The sequence below is a fragment of the Microtus pennsylvanicus genome, chromosome 22, assembly GCF_037038515.1.
Source record: "Microtus pennsylvanicus isolate mMicPen1 chromosome 22, mMicPen1.hap1, whole genome shotgun sequence".
NCBI lineage: Eukaryota > Metazoa > Chordata > Mammalia > Rodentia > Cricetidae > Microtus > Microtus pennsylvanicus.
Window position 1 is genome coordinate 32,240,423 of NC_134600.1, and position 27,709 is coordinate 32,268,131.

Sequence of the window (27,709 nt, forward strand, 5' to 3'; positions counted from 1 at the left end):
TTCCTTCGTGGTTTTTATAAAGGGCCACAACTTTTCTCTATCTAAAGCACCACTTGCAAAGTTGGCTTATGCAAAACAAAATGATAAACAGATGTCACAAGCCTCTGCTTGGTGGTACAGGTGGCAGCTATTAAATCACCTGGAGCAATAAGAATAACTAATCACGGCATGTGAAGAGACCTCTGCTATCCACTGACGGAATGTTGTCGACAGAAGCTCATTTAAAACAAAAAAAGATGGATGATTCAGAAAGTCATTCTTCTCCAGAGACTTTTAATCAAAGAAGCACAGCATCATTAAAGACTACCTAAAGCACAATCTAATTAAGTGTTAGCATTTTGATGCAGTTTACAGATGCAAAATATTGTCAGGGAAGAGAGAAATCAATGTGGCGAAAGCAACAATGGTTTCACAGAATAGTCTGTGGATTCTCACGATGTACACATACGGATAATCAGGGAGAGAGAAGCTAGGAGCAGGGTCTGTTAACCCAGGCATAAGGACGGACATCTGGAGGCTTTGGAGTAGATACACCCACAATCCACGTGAGGACAACACACACCAAGCTCTAAGGGAAAGAAGACTGAATATAAAGGGGGCCTGGTTCTGCGTTGGAGATGAAGCTGCTAACAGTTACTGAACCACAAATAACCAACCACTCGTAGTCCCTGTGGCCAAAGAGAAACAGGGGAGGAGCCTCTGGGTGTGATCCAGGCTGCCTTACACAGCCATGCGCCAGAGGAATGAGCTCCCGCTCCAAGTGCATGCACTTTATTCGCACTGAGACTTCCACATCTGGGCTGTAGTGTAACACATCTTTACTAAGACCAGACACATATTCAAGTTCTGAGCTCCAAGTGTGGGTAGTAATTACCATCCCTGGTGGCAGAGTGGAGACTTTAGGGAGAAACTGTCCAAAAAGGAAACCTTGGTGTCACAAGTTACTACTTTACTCGGGTTATTTTTAGCTTGAGATGTGTGGTTTTGTTTAGTGGGGGGAGGGGGAACACTGCTATTCCCAAGGGCCATTCTTTCTAGCTACATCTGGCTCTCCAATCTTCAGGTTGAAGGTATTTGAAAGGCACCTACTGGGGAGGTATAGAGGCTTTAATATTTTGTTATTCTTATCATTATTCTATGCAAAATGCTGTATAAAATCTATTAGCCTATATGATCAGGTTATTATTAACAGATACCTAGAAATGATTAAATATACACAGGTAGGATTTCTGTAGATTACATATAAATACACTTTTGGCTTTTCTAAAGTAGGTGTTTACTACACAGTCCTGACTAGCCTTGAACTGGGGATGCTCCTGCCTCACTGCCAAGTATTGATACTACAGAAGGGTACAACCACATCTGGAAGCCAAATTATAAATAAACTTGATCACCTTCAGATGTTAGTATTTGCTGGGCTTCCTTGAACTAATCGCCCACCACAACTGGGGGATGAAAGCATTGCAGTTGAGTCTTACAGATAGATGACGAAGTATAAGGAAGAAATATGTCTCAAGACAGGCGACAGGCTTGTGGAACAGACAAGCTGACGATACAAACTCATCCTACCGCTAATTCATGAAACATTTTCTTTTCAGCTGGAACTCATCATAGAAACTAATTAAGTTTCTCGGCATGGGAACACATTATCCAAGCATATGTTTTCTTCCTTAGTAAACCACAAGAGAACTGTGTGCAAGCCAGCAACACGCACACGTCCTTAGTAAAGCAGTCCCTCAGACTGCAGCCACGCTTGGGTACCTTGGACCTAGCTCCAGGAGCAATAAGGCCACCCACTTTCCACGTAATAACCTAGGCACAAACTACCTGCCGATTTTATTTACCGAACCACAGAAAACGTGATTTTGTTTAGAAAAATACTTAAGTAGTTTTTAAAACTGCACTCCATTATGCGATCTCTCGTCAATGATTGTGAAGTTTTGGCAGAAGAGAACAAGACCCTCCAGGTTAGATCATCGGGTCGAAGCCCTTTCTTGCATACTTTCTAGGAAGAGGCCCTAAAGAAAACACGTAAGGAACTTTAGACGCTGTATTTATAAACTGCACTTCCCTCCCGAGGCACTCAAATGTCTCTTCCGTTTTTAGACTGCACACGTCAGTGAGACCACGCGATCCCTTTCTTTCCATGTCTGCCTTATTCAACTTAAGACAGAATCCTCCAAGTCAGAAGAAAATGTTGGCCAAATGTGCAGAGGTAGAAAATTAAAATGTGCCCCCCCCCACCAGAGGAAAGGAAGTGGGTGAAGCAACAGGAAGTGTTCTTCAAAGGATAAGCAGCAAAAAGCAGTTTGAGATTAGGTAGTACGAGGAGCAATTGCACAGCACCTAAACTAAACATATAAGTTGCATTTTATTAGAATTATGTTAATTAAACTCATGTTAGCCACTCCCTTAAATGTGAGATACTGGACACGTCAATTCACTTTCCTGTAGTAACTACGCTATTATCCTGTGGATTCCATAACATCGAATTGCAAACTCCCAAACTACACAGTAAAACTAGCATTAAAAAAAAAAAGAAAAGAAAAAGAAAACTCTCTTCTTCACAAAATGTCAAGGAGCTTCTTCCCCTAAAGTAACTGGAAGCCTGGCATGGCGTGATGGTAGACAGCTGTAGTCCTGGTACTCAGGATGCTGATACAGGAGCATCTTCAGTACTAGGCTAGCCTGGGTTGCATAGTGTGTGCAAAGTCAGTCTAAATGACAGTGAAACCCTGTCACAGGAAAAACTAATGGATTTGAGCAGAAAGCACTATAGGAAGATGTCTACCTAATCTTCTGTGTTGCACAACCCAAGCGATTTGCCTCAAATCACATAAATTGGTACATAAACAATCACTAAGTCCTTATCGCCTGAAATAATTGCCTAGAAATATGAAATATTTGTCTAATAAAATAAGTCCTTTTCTTCTCTAAAGCAGGAAAACAAAACTGTAGGACAATGACAGTGTTTATACGCCACTCTGGAACAAGTGGAGCATATGCAAAATGTACATAAAACAAAACTCAAAATCATTTGTAGGCATCAACAGGAACACACGCCGTAAGAGATAAAAGGCACAGAGACCACAGAAGAGACGACTGGAGTGAGGTAAGCCTGAAGCAGTTTACAGGAGCCTGAAATGGTGTTGAAAGCAAAGAAGGGCTGGAGGGCACAGCTCAGAGCTAGACTTAGTTTGATTTCCAGCCTCCCTACCGTGTCCAGACCAGACCACACTCCACATATTAGATAGCACGGCAAGCGGCATGTGGGGCACAGTGTATGTATACAATGCCCCCACACATAGAAATAAATATTAAAAAAAATATTTTTTCTTTTTAAAGACAGAGTGGACATGAACATGGAAGTAAGCCAATTGAAATGTGATCTGAGAGTGTCAATCCTAGCTCATAACTGAGCTTTGGAGTTCATAAATTAGCCACTTCAGTACTGTACTAGGGAGACGACACAGGCTTAGCCAGGGGTAGCTAAACACTGGGCTGGGCTGTGCGTTTTATGTGAAACTATCTCATTCTCTGCAAGATTCAGAAGCCTCTATCCAGGATGGGGAACACATTGAAGGACCAGGATGGTTTACTTTTGACATGCTAAGGATCACAAAAGGCACAAAAAGAGTATATTTGCTATTGGGTACAGAGCAGCAACAATGCACTCTCAGGGCCAAACACATCGGGATTCGTTCAGAAGCTCAAACACTCTTTAGTAGTCAAAGCAATCTGAAATATGAAATCCCCAGGGGAGGCTTTTAAAGCAACGGCAAGATGAGTAATCATGACAGAGAAGACAAAATGCCAGTAATCTTCGCACACCGAGCATCAAAAGACCCGTCTGAAATACAAGGTGAACAATATGACAGACTAGATGAAAAGCAGTGGTGGCTCTGATCTGAAGCTTTATAAGGATAACTTTGGGCCATCAGGTCTGAGATATGAATGGACATCCCTTGTCCCAGAGCTTACATCATTTATAATATTTGTCAGTGACATTGGAAATCACACAAGGATAGCTTATGTGTAACCTACTACATTCCTATAAATGTCGCTATATATATATATATATATGTATATACACTACATGTATACACACACATATATATACAAATAATATATATAAACAATACACATATAAATATATATACAAACAAGACACGTATACACAAAGAATAACAAATATTCATAAATAAATAATCAATAAAAAGTTCTGAAGAACCTTAATCGGGCAAACAAAGGCTTCAGTGTGTTTGACACTCTGTGGTTCAGTGGCAACCTCAGATGATGAAGGGTTGCTTTAAGGAGCATGAAACTAAATATATTTTCTCTACAATCACAAGTAAAAATGACAAAAAAATCGTCAGTCATTTTCTTTTGCCACAGTATTTAAAAGGATAAATTTTTAGGTAAGTCTAAAAAAAAATAAAAAATAAGTTAATTTTAATTCCATTTAAGATGGCAAATTTTTTTTGCTAAATTTCAGTGAATTTATGAGGGATTATAATGTATTAGGAAAGGAAATTACTGCTATTACCAAAAATAATTTTATGCATGTTTATGACAATAAATATATCCAAATTCATAAAAATAAAATGTACTGTCGTTCTTGCTTTTCATGTGGATGTTTAGAAGTCAACAGAAACCCAGAAAGACATGATAATTAAAGGTAAACTGAGACAAGGAAATAGCCTATGCTGGAAGAACACATCACACTTCAAATTTTCCTGTCATCCTCAGATGGAAACACAGAAAACCACGAGCTCCTCACCTCTCTGCTCTAACATAAAGTGGAACACTACTGTGAATGCCTCCAGTGCTCATCTAGCAGGCCCAGCGAGGAAAAATGCCTCAGGGACATTTTGAAGAAATGAGATTCAGAAAGAGTAGAAATTACTGGCTATTAAAAACCTACAGTATGTAGAACAGTCTGAATTTAATACAAGCCAAGAAGATAATATTACCAACATAAGCTTCTATGATAGAATGAATCATTGTAAAAGGATGTGCTTCTCTACAAACACTGATAGGTAACAAGCTATAAATAGGAAAGTAAACACAGCTTATACTATTCATACTAGTAGCTAATAAGTTATTAATATGGAAGCATAGATATGGAATATTGTGTTCATCCAACAGAAGTTTTCGGAGGGACTTAAGGAACAAACAAAGATACCAAAATTCACTGCCTTGCAGAACCTTTAAAGGGGGTATAAATATTTGGTAAATCCTTGGTCAACTGAAGATGTTCTATATAAAACATAGCAGAAATAATACTGTAGGGAGTTTAAATAATGAAAAAAAAGGAGATGAAGGATAATAAACAAAACATAAGAAACTAGTTACTAATTACTATTGGGGAACAAAAGGCTAATGCAGATGGACTTACAAACCAGCAAACAGTGGGTAAGCAAACAGGGCGCAAGCCACAACAGAAAATAATACATAGCAAGTAAGGGTGTGGAAAACCACACACCTGAAAGAATTCGCATTACACTGAGCTAGGACTCACTAACCACCACAAAGCAGGCAATTCCCTTAACTTTGGCTGCCTTGGGTATATATATATATATATATATACACATTCAGATTGCTGCCAAGGTGAACTGTTAAATATTCCTCAACAGCCATCTTGCAAATCAGGCAGACAGACACAGAGTAACCAACAAGCTGATGAAAACAAACCACACAAGTATTCAGGAGAAAAGTGACCATCTTCTAAGGGAAAGCTGAGGCTGGTCAGGAAGATGCTTAGTGGACCTTGGGCAGGCTCAGGGTTCCTCATAGCATAAGGCATGAGTGAAATTATTAGCTATGTAATAATCCTTTATAATAATAAACATCCTAGAATACATACATAATAATATAATATAAATAATAATAAAATCCTATATAATAATAAAGCTGTAATAATAGTTTAGATTCATTACCAATTTATTTCAGATCTAATACTACTAGAAAAATAAAGTCCAATGATATATAAATAAAACTTCCTATCTTCAAAGCTATCTTAGCAAACATTCTCTGCCAATCACTATGAACCCATATAAACATGCTTTCCGCCTGGCCTCATTCTGTGTATTTTACCGTAGGCTAGACCATTGCTCTAATTAGAGTAACAAGGGCCTATTATATGTTAACAATTCTACACAAAGCTTCCTACCACATAATAATCTAAATTATCAATACTTCAGTATGCATAGATGGACCACCCTCACTCTGAGAAAGATTTAAAAAGACAGCAGCCATAAATTTAACTGTACTATGTCAATCTTGAGAATTATTTGCTGTGGAATAATCCTTCTGAACACTGTGAATATGTATTACTTTCAAGGGTTAATAAAGAACTGACTGGCCTATAGCTGGGCAGGAAGAGATTGGGCGGAAGACCCAGATTAAAAGGATGCTGGGAAGAAGAAAGGCAGAGTCTGGAGTAGCGAGGATACACAAAGAAAAGCAAAATGGAATGGACATGCCATACTGAGGAAAGGTTCCAAGCCATGGGAAAGAGCATAGATAAATATGGGCTAAATTAAAATCTAATAGTTAGCTAGAACAAGCCTGAGCTATTGGTAGAGCATTTATAATTAATATTAAGCCTCTATGTATTTATTTGGGAGCTGTTGGTGGGAAAGAAACATCCACCAACAATTATTTTTATTTTTCACAATTAAAATATATAATGTGAGCTGTGGTCATATCAGTCTGAACATGCCTGACCTTGCATAAAATAGCCAATGTATATTACTGTGTACAAACCTGCTATTTGTAGAAATTATCATACATTGGTCATAACTTCTGAAAAGTCTATTCCTTTTCCCCCTCACTTCTTAAGAAGCAAACTGCATATTAAGATATAATCTCAATGCAGATGGGGGAAATCTCACAGGGCCCCACTCCTAGATGAGGAGTGATAAGCAATGAACAATGGCTGAGAGAGGGTGAGATCATCTCCCATAAGCATAGCCCTCTTACCCCATGTTATATATGAATACATATTATTTATATAATAAATACACGTTTATCCATTTATATGTATATGTAACAATATGGTTAAAAAAGGAGTCCTGAATTAGGGAATGAGGGAGGGCAGAGAGGGAAAGGGAAATCATGTAATTATACTCTAATTCATTATTTAATTAAAAAGATATACTCCCAACAAAAACAAGCAGGCTTTTTTTTTTTAGCATTTGTTTCATTTCAACAGAATTAGAGAAAATTAATTCTCAAGTCCATTTGAAACAGAGATGCATACTGATTTTAATGTCTGAGAAATGAATGAGGCAGTGTGATCAAACCTACTAGGTGCCAATCCATCTGTGAAGCAAAGCAAACTAACACCCTGTGAATCTGTCAGCAATATCAGTACAATTATAGATATCAACACTAACAATTCACTGAGATCCGCTATGTCCAAGGCATGTTATAAACAATCAGTTCTGATTTTATCTTTTTAAAAATCCTATGAGGCAGATGTTCTTATTTTTTCCCGTTCCAATATAATAAAACAAGATTAGAGGCATTGAGTGACATAATTGGTGGCTTGTCTGGGAAAGAAACAAAGTCCCATCAGCAGGGGGAGAGAAGAGTCTATACTCACCACCAACTGACTGTTAAAGGTGGTATTCCCAAGTCATTGGTGAATGGACTGGTTACTCAGCGAATGGCAGGCAGGCAGGAGTCAAATCATATGACATTTTTAGATCTTATGTAATAGGAAACACCCACAAGTAGGTGGATACAAACATGTAGCACAGAAAAACCATGGTATCATAGAACTTGTAATTTTCAGGTTGGGAGGATGGATCAAACAGTAAGAGCCTATACACAAGCATGTGTACCTAACTCGGGTCTCCATCATCCAGGTAAGAAGCCAGGCATGGCTTCTCTAATCCTAGTTTGGGGAGACTGAGATGGGAGGAGTCCTGGAACTCCCTGGATAGCCAACCAGGCTGAATTAATAAACTCCAGGTTCAGTGGGAGCTTCTGTACCAAAAAATAAAGTGAGAACAATTGAGGAGACAAAAGAGGACGTGGACTTCTTTTTGGACACAACATGCACAGGAACACATACAGTTGCACACATACACACATACACACAGAAACATGGGAACACACACCACACACACATGCACAAACGCACACTCTCAAGTTTAAGACCATCTTAAGATCTACATTGGACTTGATCTCATTCTAGGATACATGAGACCCTGGCTAAACAAGAACAGCAGTAATCAGAGTAATTGGGAATACTGTCTTTATATCAAGAGCAAGACAGAATTGTTAGAATTAATTGCCAACAAACAAACAAAAAAAACCAAGCAAGCAAACAAAAATCTTCTGTAAGAAGAAAATATTTACAACAGATGAAGGGTGAATGTTTCTAATATTAAAAGAAACCTGCTGCAAAAACAACCAATTTAACAAAAATGAGAACATTTAGAGGAATCCATGGTGGAGACACAAATAAAATAATATAAAGCATTCTCATCTTTGATCAATGCCAGAGAAAAACGAAAAGGTGATCCTGATAATCTTCCCCATTTGTAAGCTGTTCAAATTTAGAACACTGGTAAAACTTAAGTCAGTGTGGCCCTCAGAAAACAGACAGAGACGAAAGTCTTGCTACCGAAGATTATCCACTCTGCCTTCACATGTGAAGCAGATCCGTGGTCCTTAGCAGAATTAACATCTATTTTTCTTTTACCTTATAACATTCACAGGGATGGCTACTTCTGAAAAGGGAATTTTCAAAGTGCCTTTGAATACCCTATTCCTTGGTTGTAGACTGTCTTTTCTGCATTTTTCTCTATAAACGTCTGACTCTGTACAATATTCAGCTCAGGTGTGTTGTCCTCATGGGTGGCTCTATTTGATTCATCTTTATAGCCCTGAGGGCAGTTGCAAGGCCTTGCAGTGGTTTAAATTCTATGCAGACGTAAGGCAGCCTGAAATACAGGACAGCTGGAATGGCAATAGACCCTGGGAGAACACACCCTGGGAGAAGCGGTAACCGAGGAAGGCTGTGAGCATCAGAGACAATGGACGGAGAGCAGAAAGGAACCACTGCTGGGTACAGTAGGGAGATGATCAGAGTGGATGCACACACAGGTCCCACAGCTGCGGGAGACAGCCAGAAACCAGAGCTAAGGCTAAGCAAAAAACCATATTTAAAAAAAAAAAAAGAGTTTGAAAAAAAAAAAGAATTCCTGCAGAGAAACGCATGAAAATCAAATGCCTTCTCATGAAGTTGCTTGCATTGCCCCTGCCTGCTCTCCCAGCAGAGGTTTGAAGCATCTTTTCTTGCAGCCACAGGAAGATCTGCTTCACAGTGCGGTGAGTGTGGGTTGTTGCTGAGTTTGGTTTGGTTTTCAAAGATGAGGTTTCTCTTTGCAACCCAGATTAGTCTGGAACTTGCCATGTAGGTTTCTGAGCTCAAAGTTATGACAATTCTCCTTCCTCAGTTCTCCCAAGTGCTAGGATAAGAAGCATGAGACACTAGATCTCACTTACATAAAAGAATTTGCTAAGTTTTAAATTGCCATAATTGGAATTGGTATAAAGTATGATTTCTGTTTACTTTTTCTCCTTAATCTCAATGTGGATTCCATCTGTGCCATTTTTTTAAACGGAGATTAAAAAGGTACTGTTGCTGATATTTCCAAGAACATCTCAAAATAACTTTTAATAATTCATAATATTCTTCTAAATTTTCTTTCCCAAAATAAGAGTTGATAATATCTAGAACATCTTATCTCATCTACTAATCATTCACTCTGTAATATATGCATTTATCATTTATTCCACTAACAAATGTCCTGAGTGTATTAAACAAATGAAAAATACATTATTTAAAATGATCATGACCAAAGCCCCCAAATTGGACATTTTCTCTCTATATTTCTTTGCCTTATATGTCTGCTACTTTGCAGAGTTCCAACCACACACCTTCATTTCCTTCCACTCTACCCTAAACCCCTAGTAACAATTGCTTGCTTTTTTCTTTGATACTTGACTTCTATATTTAGTTTTGATTATCATATATGTAAAACCAGACAGTACTTTTTCACCTTTCATAATATTGTTGAGGTTCATACATGGGGCAAAAATGGCAGACTTTCCATTCAGTGGTACATGGACAAAAAGACAAGCAACAACCCTGAAACAGACAGATGAAGTCTCAAACGGAGAGAAAGAAGGAGAAAAATGTGCCCTGTGGAAAAGCCCAGGCTCTTTTCCACCAAACCAAAAGCACGTTGGGGTTCAAAGGAGGGAGTCCAGCCCAGCACCTGGACCAACACTGTGCCTACTGCCCTCAAAGCCTATGGCAGTCCTGCCATTTAACCTCCTGCCTCCCGGCTGCTCTACCAAGCACTGGCTTGTCTGCTGAAGTCCTGCTGAGCTCTGAAACTCTGATTCATATCTTTAAGTAGCCAGTATTTTCCTGTTCCAAAGATACGCAATCTCAGAGCGATCCCATTATTCAACGTTCAGTTATCATTGTTTTAGTCTAGGCCCAAGAACAAATCGCTAAATCATTTCAGTGCTGAAATGTCTTGTTTTCTTGCTGTGTAGCCCAGGCTAACCCAAGTGGTCCAGCGTGGGGGTCATTGCAGCAGTCCTCCTGCCTCAGCCTCCCCAGTGCTAGACTGAAATATCTAAACTCGTGGGTCAAAATAAATCTTCCGTCTTTTTAAGCTAATTATCTCTGAGAGTTTCGTTGTGGTGACGGCACAGAATGAGTACTGGACACAGAGGCGTCTAACATGTCATGGTCTGGATATAACAGGGTTGCTAATCTCCATGTGCTGAATGTGTGGTCCTGGCTCACGGGCGATTGAGAGATGTCTGGATCGGCGGTGGGGTGAGTTATAACATCATCAGTAAATTAAACCACTGGCAATTTCAGAGGTCAACGGGCAATTAGAACTGGGGCCTGCCTGGCTGGCGGATTCAGGTCACATTGTGTCCCTGGCCCCTTCCTGTCTCTGTCTACTTCCTGTCTACCATGACGTGACCCACTGTTCCATGACACCCTCCCCACCATGCTGTTTCAGCCTGGCTGAAGACCACAGCCATGGAACCAGCCAACCATGGACTGAAACCTTTGACGATGTGAGCCAAAAGCAACTTGTCCCCACTTTACGTGGGTTTGCTCAGGTGTTTTGTAGGATTGACAAAAGTTCCTAAGACTCTAATGTACCTGATGTGTAGAAAATACTTCAGTGATTCCTGGACAGTCTGGATAAGCCAGGAGAAACAGCAGCAAAGCTGAAGAGTACACATCTGTGTTCTTGTATTGACTTCCAAGGCTTTTGACTTACACCTGTTCTCTTGACTTCTTGTGTAAAGCCTCCCCAGTAGCTGTCTGGCCTCAGTTATGCAGCTACAGAACTATCCCTGTAGTGGCTGAATTATACTATATAGACCCATATTCCTACATTGTCTGGTGGTCAGAGAATGCTGAGAGAGCTACAAGGCACAGTTTGCACCTGCCACACAGAAGGTGGTCGCCTAGCCTTTTGATACTGAAACAACCTGATGCCACCTAAAGCAAGTGGTCAGGATATGCTAATATCGTTCTGCTCCTTCTATTGTAATTTAGGAGGTCACCTGGGGAAGAGGTGTTTTTTTATGTGACAAAATGGGAATGTGCATGACCGTGACAAAACAAGCATAGCTACAGACATGACCTAAGTCTTTTCCCCTTGCTACCTAGGAAACAGAATGCTAATGAATTTTTCCCCCTCAATTTACATTTCGAAATACAAGTTGTTTGGATAATAAATGTGGGCGATTTGTAGGATGTGAACTCAGGATTTCTTCAAGGATCACCAAAACTTCCTCCCCAAAATAGTTGAGTGAGTTGTGTTTTCATTCCCACATCTCCACTCTGGTATAAGAAATGGTTTATGTCCAGGCTGGTCCCAGACATCATGGCGCACAACGTGGTGCCCAAACCCACCACCATGAGACTCAGAGTCTCGCGCTTTACCAACAAGCTAGTCCTCAGACGAGCTCCAACAAAGCCACTGACTTACTGCCCGAGCAGAGTCTCCGAAGTCTATCTTCAACCTCCCCATGGCCCTGATGATGGCAATGATGGACTGGATGGTGTTACTGTAGACCACCGCCTTGTACTGTTTACACTCTTCTTCTGAGTAACCGGCTTCGTGGATGATTCTGAGGAGAGCAGAGGGAAAACAGGCTTACTTCCTGTACAGAAGTCGCTCAGAGATATACGAACATGTCTAACGCCTCCATCTACTCACTTCATTTGCTTCACAATCGTACTTTTCCCAGATTCGCCAGCACCTGGAAAACAAAATAAGGATTTCCTCATTCAGTATCATCACTTAAGTATCTCCAGCTCCCAGTACACACACACACACACACACACACATGCGTGGGCAACACCCTCTGTGTCGCTTATATTGAATGTTGTATTATATTACTGCAAAAACAAACTATGGAGGATGGAGAAGTACAAAGACCAAAGGTATAAGGTGCATCACACAGTCAATAGGAAGCGGTCTCAGAACTAACATTCTTCTTTCCTGACCTTTTCCTTCCCATTCTTTCTTGTGGTGCTAGAGATCAATCCTCAGGCCTCACATATTCAAGGCAAGTAAACGCTCTACCACTAAACAATACTCAGCCCTGTATTCAGGATTTTGCTAAGTAAATAGATTCAGCCATTCTTACCACTGGAGGAAAAATGGGTAATTGTGTGAAATGGTTAATGTTAACTTATTTTGACAGTAACCACTTTACTATAGAGAGATTTCTTAACAGTATGTTGCACATCTAAATACATTATAAAACAATACAATTTAAAATTAACTTTGCCTGCCAGCATAAAAATACTCAAATTTAAGTCTATTTTCTATTACTTCATAATAAGCCTTTCAATGACAATACACTCGGCTGAAAAAAAAAATGTTTCTGGTATTATATATTCTCTAAAACATTAGAAGTATTCAGTCTTTTGTAGGCAGAGACTGGTCGTTCATTCCCAGCTGCCCAGACCCGAAATAATCACAAAGACTGTATTAATTAAAACACTGCTTGGGCAATAATTAGGCATCATGCTAGCTAGCTCTTACATCTTAAATTAACCCATTTCTATTAATCTGGGAATCACTATGTGGCTATGGCATATGGAGTAAAGTTCCTAGACATTTGTCTCCTTCAGGAGCTACATGGCTTCTCAGTGACTCCACCCACTTTCTTCCCTATCTTGGCTTGGTATTCCTACCTTACTCTATTCTGTCCTTTGATAGACCCAAGGCAGGTTCTTTATTAACCATTGGTATACAGAATAGAATCTCACATCAGTCTTTGGCTGGGCATGTTAGCTCACAGCTATAACCCAACATTTCTGAGGCTGAGTCAGAAAAATGACACAGTTTAAAGTGACCCTTGGCTACCTAGTGAGTTTCAAGATAGCTAGTGAGCCTCTATGTCACAAAACCAAAACTATGAAAATAAAAATAAATCAGCTCTGATTGAAAATTGAAGTACTATAAATTGTTTTGATCATGGTTTTCCACATTGGTAGGTATTTCAACTGTTGGACAAATATCTTAACAGTAACTTTTGGCTACTTTGAAGTAGAAGGACACTGGTATAAGAAGCCATTTGAGGGACTGGAGCCATGGCTCAGTAGTTAGAAGTACTTGCTGATCTTACAGAGACCCAGGTTTTGTTCCCAGTACCCACATTAGAGAGCTCACAACCACCTGTAATTCCACTTCCAGGGTATACAACATTCTCTTCTTGTCTCTGCAGGCACAAGGCATGTATGTGGTACATATTCACACATGTAGGCAAAAGACTCATATACACAAAATAAAAATAGATATTTTAAAAAATCCAGAGAGCCATGGAAATGGGTTAGCAATTAGGAGCACTCTCAGGTTTGATTTGCAGCACACACATGGCAGATCACAACAACCCTAACTCCAATGCCAGTAGATTTGATGCCCTTTTCTGATATACACAGGTCACACGCATATACATGGTACACATACATACAGGCAGAACATTAATGTATACAAAATAAATAAATCTAGAATAAGGAAGAATAGGGGAAAGGGAGGGGAAAGGGGATAATAGGTGATGGGGATAGAGGATCAGGAATGGGAGGAAGGAGGAGATTGAGAAGATGAGGGAAGAGATGGAGGATCAGGAAGGGGATGGAGGAAGGGGCATCCATATCCATGATAGCCACAGTCTCCAGGAACTGTAGAGATGGCTCAGCACTTAAGAGAACTTGTTGCTCTTGCTAAAGACCCTGGATCTTAGCACCCACATGGTGACTTTACAGCCATCCATAACCACAGTTACAGGAGATCTGACACAGTCTTCAGACCTCTGTGGGTATCAGGCGCACACACAGCGCATATACATATATGCAGGCAAAACACTCACGCACATAAAACAGAATTTAAAAATCCAGAAAAAATTAAAGAAGCTACATGAGGAAATTTTAAAGAGTAAATGTCAATAGTAAGGGCTCTGCACTGCCTGCCAATCGCTAGGCAGCAAGGTTATGCCAGACAGTGCTTTTTCCGTCTTCCTTTCAAGGAGGTCACAAACCCAGGAGCCATTCTCTAACCTGTCCCCCTGACCACTTGCTACATGCAAAAGGTTTCCTTAGGAACCAAACCCTAGCTTTATGCGGTACTACCACATAAATATTAGCAAGGAAACGGGGTTCCCCTCCATTCGCATCCCACTCAGCAAGAGCTGCTCTTACTATCTCACACTAGACCGATTAATTACACTTTCTATGTGTTGAGAAGATCTGAGCACAGGGCACAGGGCACAGGGATAGCTGACAACCGCACACAAGTGTGCCCTCTTTGGCATAACCATGTGTACAGAAGAACTTAGTTCCTGTTTGAGAAAGAGCCTGGGTCATGTGCTTTTATGAACCTCATTCTCCTGTTTTCCTAGGGTTGTCCCCATGGTGTTTTCTGCTCAGCATTACTGAAGAGCATAGACAGGAGAATGCCCAGGGCTAATCCGATTACAATTCTTCAAACGCTATCTCCCCTGCTCCACACCCACCAACCCTGTTCGGCTTCCTCTGGCCATCTGTGATCTTCTATCAACCACACTTATCTCCTCTGCCAGCCCCGCCAGATTCCACAGGTGATAACTTGCTGCCTTCCTGCATCTGATTCTACTGGAATTCTCAGCACCTGTCACCACACAGTCAGCCAACCAGAAGGGAAGAAAGCTGTTATGTTGAAGATTTTAGAACTCATAGATGCTAAACTTCAGCATTGCCTTCGTCTTTTCCTCCTGGAATGACTGTCAGACACAGAACACACATGTATACACACACACACACACTCACTCACACAGGGGGCATCTGAAAACAAGCTGTAGTTAAATGACCTGTTTGAAACAGCTCAAGAAGAAACTGACTAAGTTTACTAAGTGTTTGATATTCAAGGAACCCTCACGTCAAATAGAAAAGCAGGCACTGAATAAAGAATAGGGCTATTCTTTCTCTACAGTCTTTGAATCTTTTGTGGCATCTGCCCATAAAAAAAAAACAATTCCAAGATAAACAACCCATCATTTGCTCTCAGTGACAGTGGCTTGGCTCTGTGAAAGGCACAATTGCAGGCATTGTGGCGCACACATTTCTCTAAACCAGGGCTGGGTCCCCTAAGTGGTACAGGGTAGGCAGTCCCCAGGAGAGCAGTCTCTAATTCTGCATTTAGAATAGTGCAGGAGCTGAGAGCAGTGTGTCATGCCGTGGTAGAACACGTCAAAACATAGGGTCCATCAGGACACACGGCAAGCCCACAGGTCCCCTCACCTGTGCTGTTAGTGAGACCATTCCGAGCTAGAGAAGTCAGTGAGGTCTGACATCCTTGCTGAAGAGAAAGTCAGGGGGCTGAATGAGACTGTTCTCAGCTGACTATTTATACAAAGAATAGGATTTCCTTTTGCTTACTTTGTTTTGTTTTGTCTTTTAAGATAGGGTTCTCTGTGTAGCCTTGGCTGTCCTGGAACTCACTCTGTAGATCAGGCTGGGCTCAACTCGGAGATCCACCTGCCTCTACCTACCAAGTATGTGCCACCACCATCTGGCTATAACTTTCAAACCTTACCATGAAGGGAATTATTTTAATGCTAAGCTTATCTTAAAATTCTAAACCATTTTTTTCACTCTCTGAAAATAATTGGTGACATGGGGTACTTGGATTATTCTGTAAGGAGCACTCAACCTATTGCTCCTGTTGACGCCTGCGTAGGATTGAAGAGTAGAAGCGGCCATGTTATTAACCGGGCATCTCCTCTTTCCACTGGTGACAAAGCTCTGGACAATAGGTATCTAGAGGCATAAACCCTGAAAAATGTTTTAACACTTGGCAATGTATGTAGTTAGTTTTCAATTTTTGCTTCCAGGCTAAGAAAATATTAGCATGAAAATTATAAATCCTTCCTGTTGCAATTTCAGCATTCCAAATCGTGATATCCTGCCTCCTAACATCACGAAAGAAACAGTTTAAAGGTTGTTCTCTGCAAACCTCAGTCAGAACAGTCGTGTTTAAGAGGGCAACAGGAAGCAACGTTAAAAATCAAACATCAAAACCTGTAAAGTGACAGAAGGAAAAGCCTGCTGTCCCTAGAAGTACTCCGCCAGGAGGCTATTACTTTCCACTTACATCCGGAGTGAGACAAGGAAAAACAGTTGCACAGACCCTACCAAGTGCAGCTTCAATGAGAACATGAAAGGCTCACGTTCAACACATCGGACAGAAAAGTCTCAGGTGTGAAGGCATTGGGGTCATAGGCCCAGAAGCTCAAGGTGACTCTCTGGTCACAGTGATGTGAGACTTGAGAGGAGACAGAGAAGGGGCAGTGACTCCTAGGGGACTGAGGATATGTACAGACATGCATAGGTCATGATGGGCCCGCAGAGCTAAAAGTGGAGGCATTGAGGGGAACCCTCCCCTTCCCCCGGGCCTCCTTTTAGGAGGAAATGACTGGCAGAACATCGCATCTCTGAGAGCCCATGCTGGGCGCAGCATGTGTGTGAAATGGAGCTTAGCAGAAAATGACTACAGAAACAGATGCTAGAAGAGCAACAGCCACAATGCAGGAGCCCCAGGACACAGAGGGAAGGCCTTGCAATAGGAGGTCCCACCAACTTGGCAGCCCATCAGTTGGGTCACTGAGAATACGCTGAGGACAGCTAGGGTGAGGGAGGGCGGTGAATGGGAAAACCTAAGCAAATGTAGGAAGTCCGTAGTCGATAACTACGTGACCCAAATTCCTTGAACATAAGCACAGTTAGGAGGGATTGTGTGCTGGTGGAGGAAGGTCTAGTTCTCCTGCCTGAAGACTCGGTTACTGCTCAACTCAAACACTCATCCTCAGCTCGACTACACAGTCTCTTAGCAGACTCTACAATACACCTTGACTATCACTTTAATGGTTATTCAATAATAAACATACTCTACTACGTAGGGAAGGTTTCTGGGCTGTGTGATTTTGTTATAAATTGTCATTCCTCAACAGTTGAAATAATCTATAATCTTTTCTACTTTGCTCTAAGAGCTCCAAATGTATTCAACTTATATTTACAATGCGCCTGGTAATCTAGGATAAAGGGCAATTTGATGACTGTAACCCCAACAACTTAAGACCTCAAAAGGAATCCATTTTCTTCAATTACTATAAAATTATTCACCATGAAGAACGAGTATACAGGAAGCAACATCAGCCTGGCCCTGAGTTATCCGCATGCTCACTACAGCACTAGTCCCACAGTTCAGACAGCCTATGAATCTAACGGGAGTGGTTCAAGAACACATGATGATGATGGACATGCCCGTGTGTGTGTGTGTGTGTGTGTGTGTATGTTTGTGTGCGTGTGTGCTTCATGTGCTCGCGCTTCATGTGCTTATGTGTGTACTTGAAATCTGTTGGCAGCAGATTTTAAATATCTTCAGCATAAAAAAAAACGGTAGACATATCGTGATGGATATGACAATTAGATTGGTTTAAGCACACATACGCATATGTACTAAACATAGCGTTATACACTGTAAGCATACACCTTCACATCTATTTCAAATACACATGTATATTGCATGTCAAAAAAGAGGGAGAAAGTGATCCTACCAACACCTCAACCTTGGAGCTGCAGCCTCTAGAACCGTGAAAGAAGAGTGTATGGACAGAAAGAGAAAATGTCGATGTGCTGGTTAGGGAACCCCAGAGAAGGAGGGGAGCATTAAGGAGAACTGTGCTGCACTCTGCCCATCCCGGGCATTGCTGGGAAACACACCACAGGCGGGCCAAACTATGGTGAAGAAGAATGGAGGACTCGATGCTACAGGCATCCTTCTGCGAGTGTCTGCAGGGAGTTTTAATCCAGCGGCTCTTTTTGGGCAGCAATAATAACAGCTTATTCTATCCCATTCTGAGTCACTTTCACGGCTCCATGAGAGACAAACAATACCAAGGTCTCTATCACAGTTTGCGGTTATATCTTCTTGAATTCGAATTTGAAGCATGCACTGGCGATGCTGAGGCATGCACGGGCAGCCCGTATATGGCGGTTCTGTTGAACTTGTCCATATTGGGTTTCATGGTCTACGTTGATGAGGACGACTGACCAGGTCTCTTCCTAATAGGGGTACCAGATCTCATTACAGATGATTGTGAGCCACCATGTGGCTGCTGGGAATTGAACTCAGGACCTTGGGAAGAATGGGCAGTGCTCTTAACCACTGAGCCATCTCTCCAGACCTTATGTTTTCTTAGCAAGCATCAAATACTATGCACTGTAGTTGGTTTAGTTGTCAATTACCTAGCCAGCAACCTCCAAAGATGGAATTATGTATTTTGAGCTAGACCAGTGTATACTACTAGGCCTGAAGCTTCTTAGGTTTGCAGGTCTTAGACGAAGTAGACAAACTAATGACTACATGCAACCAGAAAGAAATCTCTCTGGATACAGGACTATCTCCCTCCCCAAGATACAGGTGCAAATCAGGTTCCTCCCATTGCCTTGACATTAAGATTAGCTCCAAATATCAAGGTACTAAAAGAGTGATACAAAATTGAACACACTAAAATCACTTTGCATGATCAAATGGTGGAAGGAACCAGAAAAAAATAAAAAACAGCCAAAAGAGTCCCAACAAGTTGTGAGAAGGAAAAAAATTCACGTATCTGATCTGTTTATGCTTCGGGGGGTGGGGGTGGATGCTAAGACAGGTCACATATAGTCTTCACCGGCCTCACTCCCTAGAGAGTCGTAGCTAGCCTTGAACCCCTGATGATCCTGCCTTGGCTTTGCATGGGCTGGAAACACAGGTTGCCGCCACATCTGGCTCTGCATATGCTTGTAAACTAGAATTAATTCATCACCATCATGACCGATCAGATAAATCAGGAAACCTATCACTCTAGTGTGTCACCAAGGATAAGTCTAACTTGGTATCCGCACTTGCTACTGAAAATGAATATAGTCTATAAAGTAGATATAGCCCCGTCAAATGAGACAAGTACTATGGTTTTACCCATTGGCAAATTTCTTAACAAAAGACATCTGGATTTTCATAATTATTTATGCATTTAATATATTTCTTTGGTTGAAGAAATGCACAAGGTAAACTCAGTTTCACAAGTTATGTAGTTAGAAAGGGGAGGGCATTGGTACATCATTTCCTGATAACTGGTTGTCTTTGATTCGGTATCAAAAATTTATGATGAGAGGCTTCTCTGTATTCTCTGTATCCACTGGTAATTTCTTGTATAAGTACAATACATGTAGATCATATTTACTCTGATAATGTCTTAAAGTTGGTTAGAACACAGAATCCTAAGCTGTTTCTATGAACTCTTCATATTTTTTGGTCAGTAACATCCATCAGTTTAGCTTGTAGTCTTTGAAACTGGTTCACTGATTTACACAGAATTGGATGCTGATGTATTTCATTATGAAAAATTTTAATCCTATTTTATTATACATAATTTCATCAGAAAATGTGTTGGGGGGGGCCTACAAGTCCCATGCCAGAGACAAGTAGTTTTCTGTCTTGAAAGGTTAAATGTTATTATTCCTCACTGTACTGTTCAGTGTTTTCCCTGGACTTAAACACTAAAATCAGAGCCCCAAGTCAGAAGGACTATAATTTTGCAGCCTGGCAAGTAAAAATGGTTTCCAACAAAAGCAAGGTGAGTCCCTTTCACGATTCAGTTACATGTCTGCTTTCCCGGGAGAAACTTACACATAGGGACACTGCAGAGGCACTTTGGGGGTGCTTCTGATCTAGTTCTATAGAACATTAATGAAGTGAGCCCGGGGACCTGCACTAGTAATTCCAGCAGTTCAGGCAAGAAAGTAAGGAGTTCAAGGACAACCTGGGCTATAGAGCTGGATCCTGGACAAAACAATACCGACCCGATAGTTGTAGAGATGTGTGCAATTAAGAGTAAATAGTTAACAGAGAATGACTCTTAACTCTTCATTTTTCTCTTTTAATCAGAAGGTGCAGGCTGCGGAATACAGTAATTACTGGTGCAATCTGATGTCACTGACTTAATTCCCTCTGCTGACCAACATTCTGGCCCCTTATTGCTGGGGTACTGTTAGTACCAGGAAGAGCACAGCAGGAAAGAACAAAGTTCCTATGAACATCCTATGAAATAGTATCCTAGAATGCCCCACACCCAGTATCACTCTGGTAATGTAATGTCATCTTTGCCTAACTCACTCCACTCCCAAAATAAAGAGAACCCATGTTTTTCACCATCGTGAGAGCCCACTGCACACTGCTGTATTTAACACACAACAGCAACTCAATAGATTATAATGAACTGGTCCGGAGGGAGAGAAGAAACACCCCATGAAATATAAGAAAACAGAGCAGATACGTGGATTGTGGGAGGAGGCAAATGTTTGTGGGAGAAAAATGAAGATCATGGTGGCAGCCTGAGTCTGGCTGCCCACGGGAGGAGGGTTCCCTCTCCCTTCTATTCAGGCAGTAGCTGGGCAGTGTTGAAGGGCAGCCCGGAACAATGCTTCCTTTGCAAGCTCAAGGGCCTGAGTTTGGTCCTAGCAATGCAAAATATGAAGTCGGGAACATGTCTGTGATTGGACAGCTGTGTATCTCATGCTCTCCTGCTGCTAAAAGGAAGTCATGTCACCAGATTCGTCACCAAAGCCCAAGTCACACCCATACAAAGCAAAAGTGGCCATGTGGCTTCTAATTCTTATCCTTATATATGAGGAGACCTATTCCTATGGACTTGTTCTACAGTGTGGATTAAGGCAATGTCCAGGAGATAAAGGAGCAGTAAGATGCCAGGACCTGGTCTCTGAATGACCGGAAGTCTACCACATGACTCTGGGATACCATAAGCGTCTTCTTTGGTTAAGTTTCTCAGATATAAGAACTTGACTTCCAGGAAGACTTATTTTTTTTAATTGGTCAGAACCTAAGTAAAAGTTAAAAGAGTAATACAACTACATAATAGGGAAATGTTCATAAAAAATAAAGATTTAAAAAATGGCTTTCTACTAAGTCATGAAATATTAATTGATAATAAAAAATTCTAACATTAACAAAGTGCAGTAGCTGATAAGAAATTCTGGGGTGGGGGTTGGGGGTAGAGTGATGGATCAATGGTTAAAAGCACTTGTAACATTTTCAGAGTACTTGGTTCAGTTCCCAGGACCCAAAGGTTGGCGCACATCTGTCGGTAATCCCAGATCAGATGTTCTCTTCCGGCCTGTGGTACCAGGCACAGTATGTGGTATACATACACACACGCAGACACTTAGTCACACAAAATAAATCCTATTTTTTTAAAAAGAAGAATCTTTGGCACTATAGATTATCATCTACTTCCCAGAAATAGTCCAGGACTCCAAATGATACACTTATTCAATATACTGTGTCCTAGGCACTGGTTTAAACAGGAAAAATATAAAAAATATAAGAACTCATTTAGAAAAAGACATAAACAAAAAATTAAAACTATTTATAAGTATATGTATCATATATTTATATGCATCATATATTTATATATGTATCATATATTTATAAATATAAAAGGGAATATAAATATATAAGAGAAAATTATAATTGAATATAGCATAATGGTATTTATATCTGAGTTATATCATCAAACATGTCTGCGCTTTCCCACTTTTTATATCGTACATAAAACTGAATCAAAATTATGTAATTTATTTAGAAAAATTCAGTCACATTTCTCCCATGTTTAAAACTGAATAAAATCATCCTCTTTAGGCTCATTTGCATCTACCCACCTTCCCATCTCATCAGCCATGCACATAAATCTCACACTCCAGTTGTAGAAATTTACTTTTATTCTCAGAATTTCATGAGCCTTCTTGCCTGCTTTATTCCCTGGCCTCATTCCAGAACTGAGCACTGTACCAAACTGGGTCCCAAAAAGGTAAAGGATGTGGTTAGCACCGGAGCCACTGGGGGTTCAGTGTTCCCACCCAAGACCATTCTCACTCTCAAAGGCTATGCTACATGAGTTGACAGATGCTGAGCTTGTTCATGGATCACCATAGTAGTGGGAAGGGCAACAACATCAAAGCTACATAGTGCAACTGAGGCTTAGGGGAGAGTTCAGGGCCACACTTAGAGGGAGCTATGACAGACAGGCTCAAAGCAAAGTTGTGGAGCAACACCCTTCGTCACCCTCAGACCAAGAGAAGCAAAGTGTATGGCCCTATCAGGTGCAGGCTATGCTTGCCAAAAGGAGCTCAGGTGCTTACTCTTTTCCCCCTCAGACTCACCTTCTCTCCCCCACACTAGTGATACAAAGAAGGGGACAATATATGAAGGAACATTTTCCTGCAACATCACATGCATTGACTGTTCAAATGTCTGGGCTTTGTTAAGGCTCCCATGAGTTGTTTTATCTTGTAAACACGTTGTGGTTCTCCCTACTAACCAGCAGGCGATGATCTGATTACAAAATAAATTCAGATGGTATTTCTTTCTGCATGAGAGCAATCGTATGAATTAGCCCCTGCAGTCCTCACTTAAAAGTAATAGATCCTGAAACATATTTAGAAAGGGAACTGGATATTAGATTTTGACTTTCCTCTCAAATGTAAGCTGACTCCATCTTTATATGAGCTTTGCAATGAGTGGGAAGAAGCACAGAGAGAAAATGGAAAAATTAAAAAAAAGTTCTTTCCTAATAAAAGCATAAACCCAAAAGTTCCTATTGCTTCTAGTCCCATCTCCATGGCTACAGCAAACTGTTCCAACTGCCCTTGGTTTAAACTAAGACTCTGAACTACACTCACTAGGTATGGGGAGATGTATCCCAGAACAGTTACCAAGAACTTTGCAGCATGTAGAATCCTATTCTCTCCTTATTTTTCCTCTGTCCTATTGCTTTTGAAGTGAGTATTATGTGATTCAATATATGCATAATTAAAAGGTTGAAATAGTGTCCAGTATGGGTTCTATCTCACGGAGTGGGCCTACAGTCAAATCAGACATTGGTTGGTTACTCCCATAAGTCTGTGCCACCATTGCTCCAGTGTATCTTGCAGGCAGGACACCACTGTCAATCCAAGGGTTTGCGGCTGCATTGGTGTTTTACATTTCTCTTTTAGTAGCATGAAGAGTACCTTCCTCTACCAAAGACACTAGAATCTGGGTTTCTTTTTTCCTTCATTATAATCTTTGTCCTGTAATTTAAGTCGAATGCCTTGAAGAAATGAGAAATTAGGAAAATAACTTTTTTAAAAGCCATGAATTCAATAAGGGTAAGGCAATGGTTAAGCACAGAATTTAACTACGCAGTTTGGAAGTACTCTTCATTCAGATTGCTTTCTGCCACTTAATTTTGAACCATGTCAAAGAAATAAAGGATCTATCTTGAGTTTAGAACGAAAGGAAAATAGAAACTATCAGCAATGAATCATAACAAAACAAAGTCATGAGCCCATGGAGAACATAGCTGGGTGAGAGAATTTTCACAACTTTTGAAGTAAGATAACTTTTGTTTTAATTTTAGAATTTCCCCTCAAGAGAAGTTGTTGTTGGCTGTCAAATCCTGATACCAAAAGACATCCCCTGCTTGTTAATTCCAAACTTAATTGTATCCCATTCCCATGAGAACGGGAACAACTGTAACAATTTTTTCTGCAGCCTTCCAAGCACAGTGCATAAGCATTGCACAACTGGATCCAAAAGCCTTCTAGACTCCCTCTTTACATACATCTAACTACCCAAGACCACATATACCTCTAAAATTACCTAGTCCACACAGTCCAGACACTACGGCCTCTTTTATCAATAACTATACTTTTAAATTCAAGCAGAAGAATGAAGGGTAAGAATTTCCAAACTCTCTGATCTTCAGTCCAGACTGCAAGGAAACAGAACCATTAGAGTACCTTTGCATTCATTCAACATGGTGGATTATGTGGATACCATTTGATAGACACACTGTGAGATGCCAAGGAAAGAGACCACGAGGATCAGATTTGTGTTTCCTGCTCATAGAAGGGGGAGGGAACACAGGTGGCAGGAAATACTTCACACTGCGTGATAAAGAAAGGAAGTGATTAGCATACATGGAGCCTAAAGTTAAATTACCAACACCTGCTATTAATATGAATCAAAAACATACATAGGAACTCATCGTGAGAATTTAAATGAAGGAAAAGCAAGAAGTGACAATAGAAGACTATAAAGAACTCCAGTATAAAGCTTGCGCTCACAGAGAAGACAGCCAAGTTCAAGGTCTGTCTGCTGCCCCATTTCGAGTTCTATTAGTCCCCTGCCATTTCAAACACAATGCTACAAATCCGCCCTACTTGAAAGGATCCTGAGGAGGGGGGGGGAGATTACAACCAGAAGATGGTGTAAGAAAAGACAAACTGTTTCCATTTGAAGGGTGATGAGGCAGGAAATGTTAAGAAGGGAGAAAAGCTAGAGATAAGTAAGATATCTCATGAAGAGCTGAAGATCCATCACACAGAATATATTATACCATGTGACACATGGAAGATCAGAATTAACAACGGAAACAGCAGTCACAGATCTGGGACTGGGGCCGGAGAGACAGTAATCTGTTAATTATCAGATGGCAGAACATAGCCTACTATGTCATTTGTCATAGACTTGCCGCCCTCCACACTGGTGCTTTACTGTTAAACGTTTCACTGGGTGCCATCAGTGTGTGACTTTGACGGAAATAGGAAACACTACTCACTCGCTGGCATGCCTGAGAAGTACGGACTTTGTCTACCTTGATTCAGGCAGAGATTTGAAAATTTTAAGTTGGGTATAAACATCAGTGAAACCACCATGTAGTTCTCACATCCTAGACATAGCCAGGTCTACAGAAAATCAAAGCACATGGAAATCAATAAATGATTGGACAGACTGACTTTCCTCATCATCTCTCTTCCCCTGACTAGAGGGAAACTAAGGATGAAAAATGACAATGTGGCTTTAACTAAGCCCCTACACCTCCTCATACCATAGACATGGCAAAGTAAGGTCAATATAAAACCATAAACAAGAATTCTTAGCACTCAATAACTTAATTTGCTTCTCTTTATAAGGAAATATGGATTTTATGGATTCTTTTGGCTTTTTCCCTTTTCTTTTCTCTTATTTGTTTCTCTTTTTTCTCTTTTAGAATGAGAATATTATATCAAATTCTTTAAGAATGGCCCCAACATGGTAAAGTAGGAGCTACTAGTCATTCCTTCAAAAAAATAAGTTGAGATGGTACAGCCTAAGTTATTTAAAATCTTAAGCTGGTAATAAGAGACAGAATCAGTCTTAATCTGAGAGTGTCAGATTTTACAAGTTGCTATAGGGACTAGAGAACCCAAAACAATAGATTTCTTAACTATTAAATGTGTTATTATTTACAAAATGCCTTTTAAGCAGTGATATTACATTTACTGTGAGATATGAAGGTGCTTTAAAGTGTAAAAAAGTGTGTGTGTGTGTGTGTGTGTGTGTGTGTGAGAGAGAGAGAGAGAGAGAGAGAGAGAGAGAGAGAGAGAGAGAGAGAGAGCGAGCTAATGAAATATGGTCTGAATCCCCTTGATCTATTCCCACTAATAGATGTTAATAGCAGGCTAATGCTTCCATTGGAGATTCTAAAGTATAGTTAACTTTTAAGAGCAATGAAATCAAAAGGCTTTAAAAGATATTCAGGACCACGAGTGACGGGAGAAACCAATATCCAAACGACAGAAAGACACTACCAGGACTTCAAGAATAAAGACAGCAGAATGAAGGTGAAAAGGTGGGACCTGTGGAGTCGTCCTCACAGAGTTCTGGTGCGACTAGGAGCCAGGCAGTGAGTTTGGAAAACACTGCTAGACCTGAAAGATGTTAAACAGTTACCATTCGACTGACACTTCCAGTCCTCCATGCATGCACCCAACAGAAATGATTGACACTTCCAGTCCTCCATACATGCACCCATCAGAAATGATTGACACTTCCAGTCCTCCATGCATGCACCCAACAGAAATGATTGACACTTCCAGTCCTCCATGCATGCACCCATCAGAAATGAACCCATCAGAAATGACTGACACTTCCAGTCCTCCATGCATGCACCCAACAGAAACGATTGACACTTCCAGTCCTCCATGCATGCACCCATCAGAAACGATTGACACTTCCAGTCCTCCATGCATGCACCCATCAGAAACGATTGACACTTCCAGTCCTACATGCATGCACCCAACAGAAATGATTGACACTTCCAGCCCTACATATATGAATCCAACAGAAATGAAAAAAAGAAATCTGTCCAAATCATCATCCATGGGTGTTCACAGAAGCGCCGTTAACAGCACAAAGCTGGTAAGGCTCCAAATGTCCACTGTGGGTGGGCAGAAGGCAGCTCATCCTTAGCACTGAACTGCACGGCCACGCACAAGAATGAGGTTCACACTGGGTCTGCTGCAACACTGGCCAAGGGCTGCGACATCCATGTAACTGAAGGAGGCAAAAACCAAAGGCAACACGGCGTGGCACACGGCTGCTTACAAAATGTCCAAAGCAAGGAGTAAATACGGACAGAAAGGAATGAATGCTTCCTCAGGGAGGGAGTTGAGGGTGGCAGTGGAGGTTACTGCTGAAGGCCCCAGACTTGCTTTTAGGGATAAGTAGAATAGTCTAACGCTGACACGCAGCGACAGCTCTGCAATGTCGTGAACAGACTCAGAGAAATATCAAACCGTATACTTTAAAGGAGTAACTCAGGTGGCTGGTCAGTGGAAGCTCAACGCTCTCATTGAAGTTCATGAAACGGAATTATGGACGATAAGAGAACCATTGTGGTTTAAATGGGAACTGTCCCCACGATCGTGGACTTGCACGCTGGGGTCTCCAGCTGCTGGTGTTCCGTTGTGAAGCTGTGGAACCTTTGAGAAGAGAGGCCTGAGGTGGCCGGGGTGGGCATTTGGGGCTGCAGCACGGCCACCCCTGCTTCCGGGAAAGCAAACTTTGGTGCTGCCACTCACTGAGCCGCCCTGCCCCGGGACAGACCTTCCTGAAACGGAGTCAAGAGGACTCTCTTCCCCCTGAAGTTGCTTCTCTAAGTTATGTTGCCAAAATGACAAGAAAAGTAACTAATAAAATAATGAGGAATTATGTTCAAAATATAACTATCTCGCCGT

The 27,709-nt window shown here is 41.0% G+C and overlaps 1 protein-coding gene across 1 annotated transcript in view; it reads right to left on the reverse strand.

Annotated features, from left to right (window-relative positions):
• Gnai1 (G protein subunit alpha i1) overlaps positions 1-27,709 on the reverse strand; it is an 83,087-nt gene that overhangs the window by 19,394 nt on the left and 35,984 nt on the right. The window contains exons 2-3 of the mRNA XM_075955982.1: positions 12,282-12,324; positions 12,051-12,192 (exon numbers count right to left, since the gene is read on the reverse strand). Coding sequence (XP_075812097.1) covers positions 12,051-12,192; positions 12,282-12,324 — 185 coding nt within the window. The remainder of the gene's footprint in view (positions 1-12,050; positions 12,193-12,281; positions 12,325-27,709) is intronic.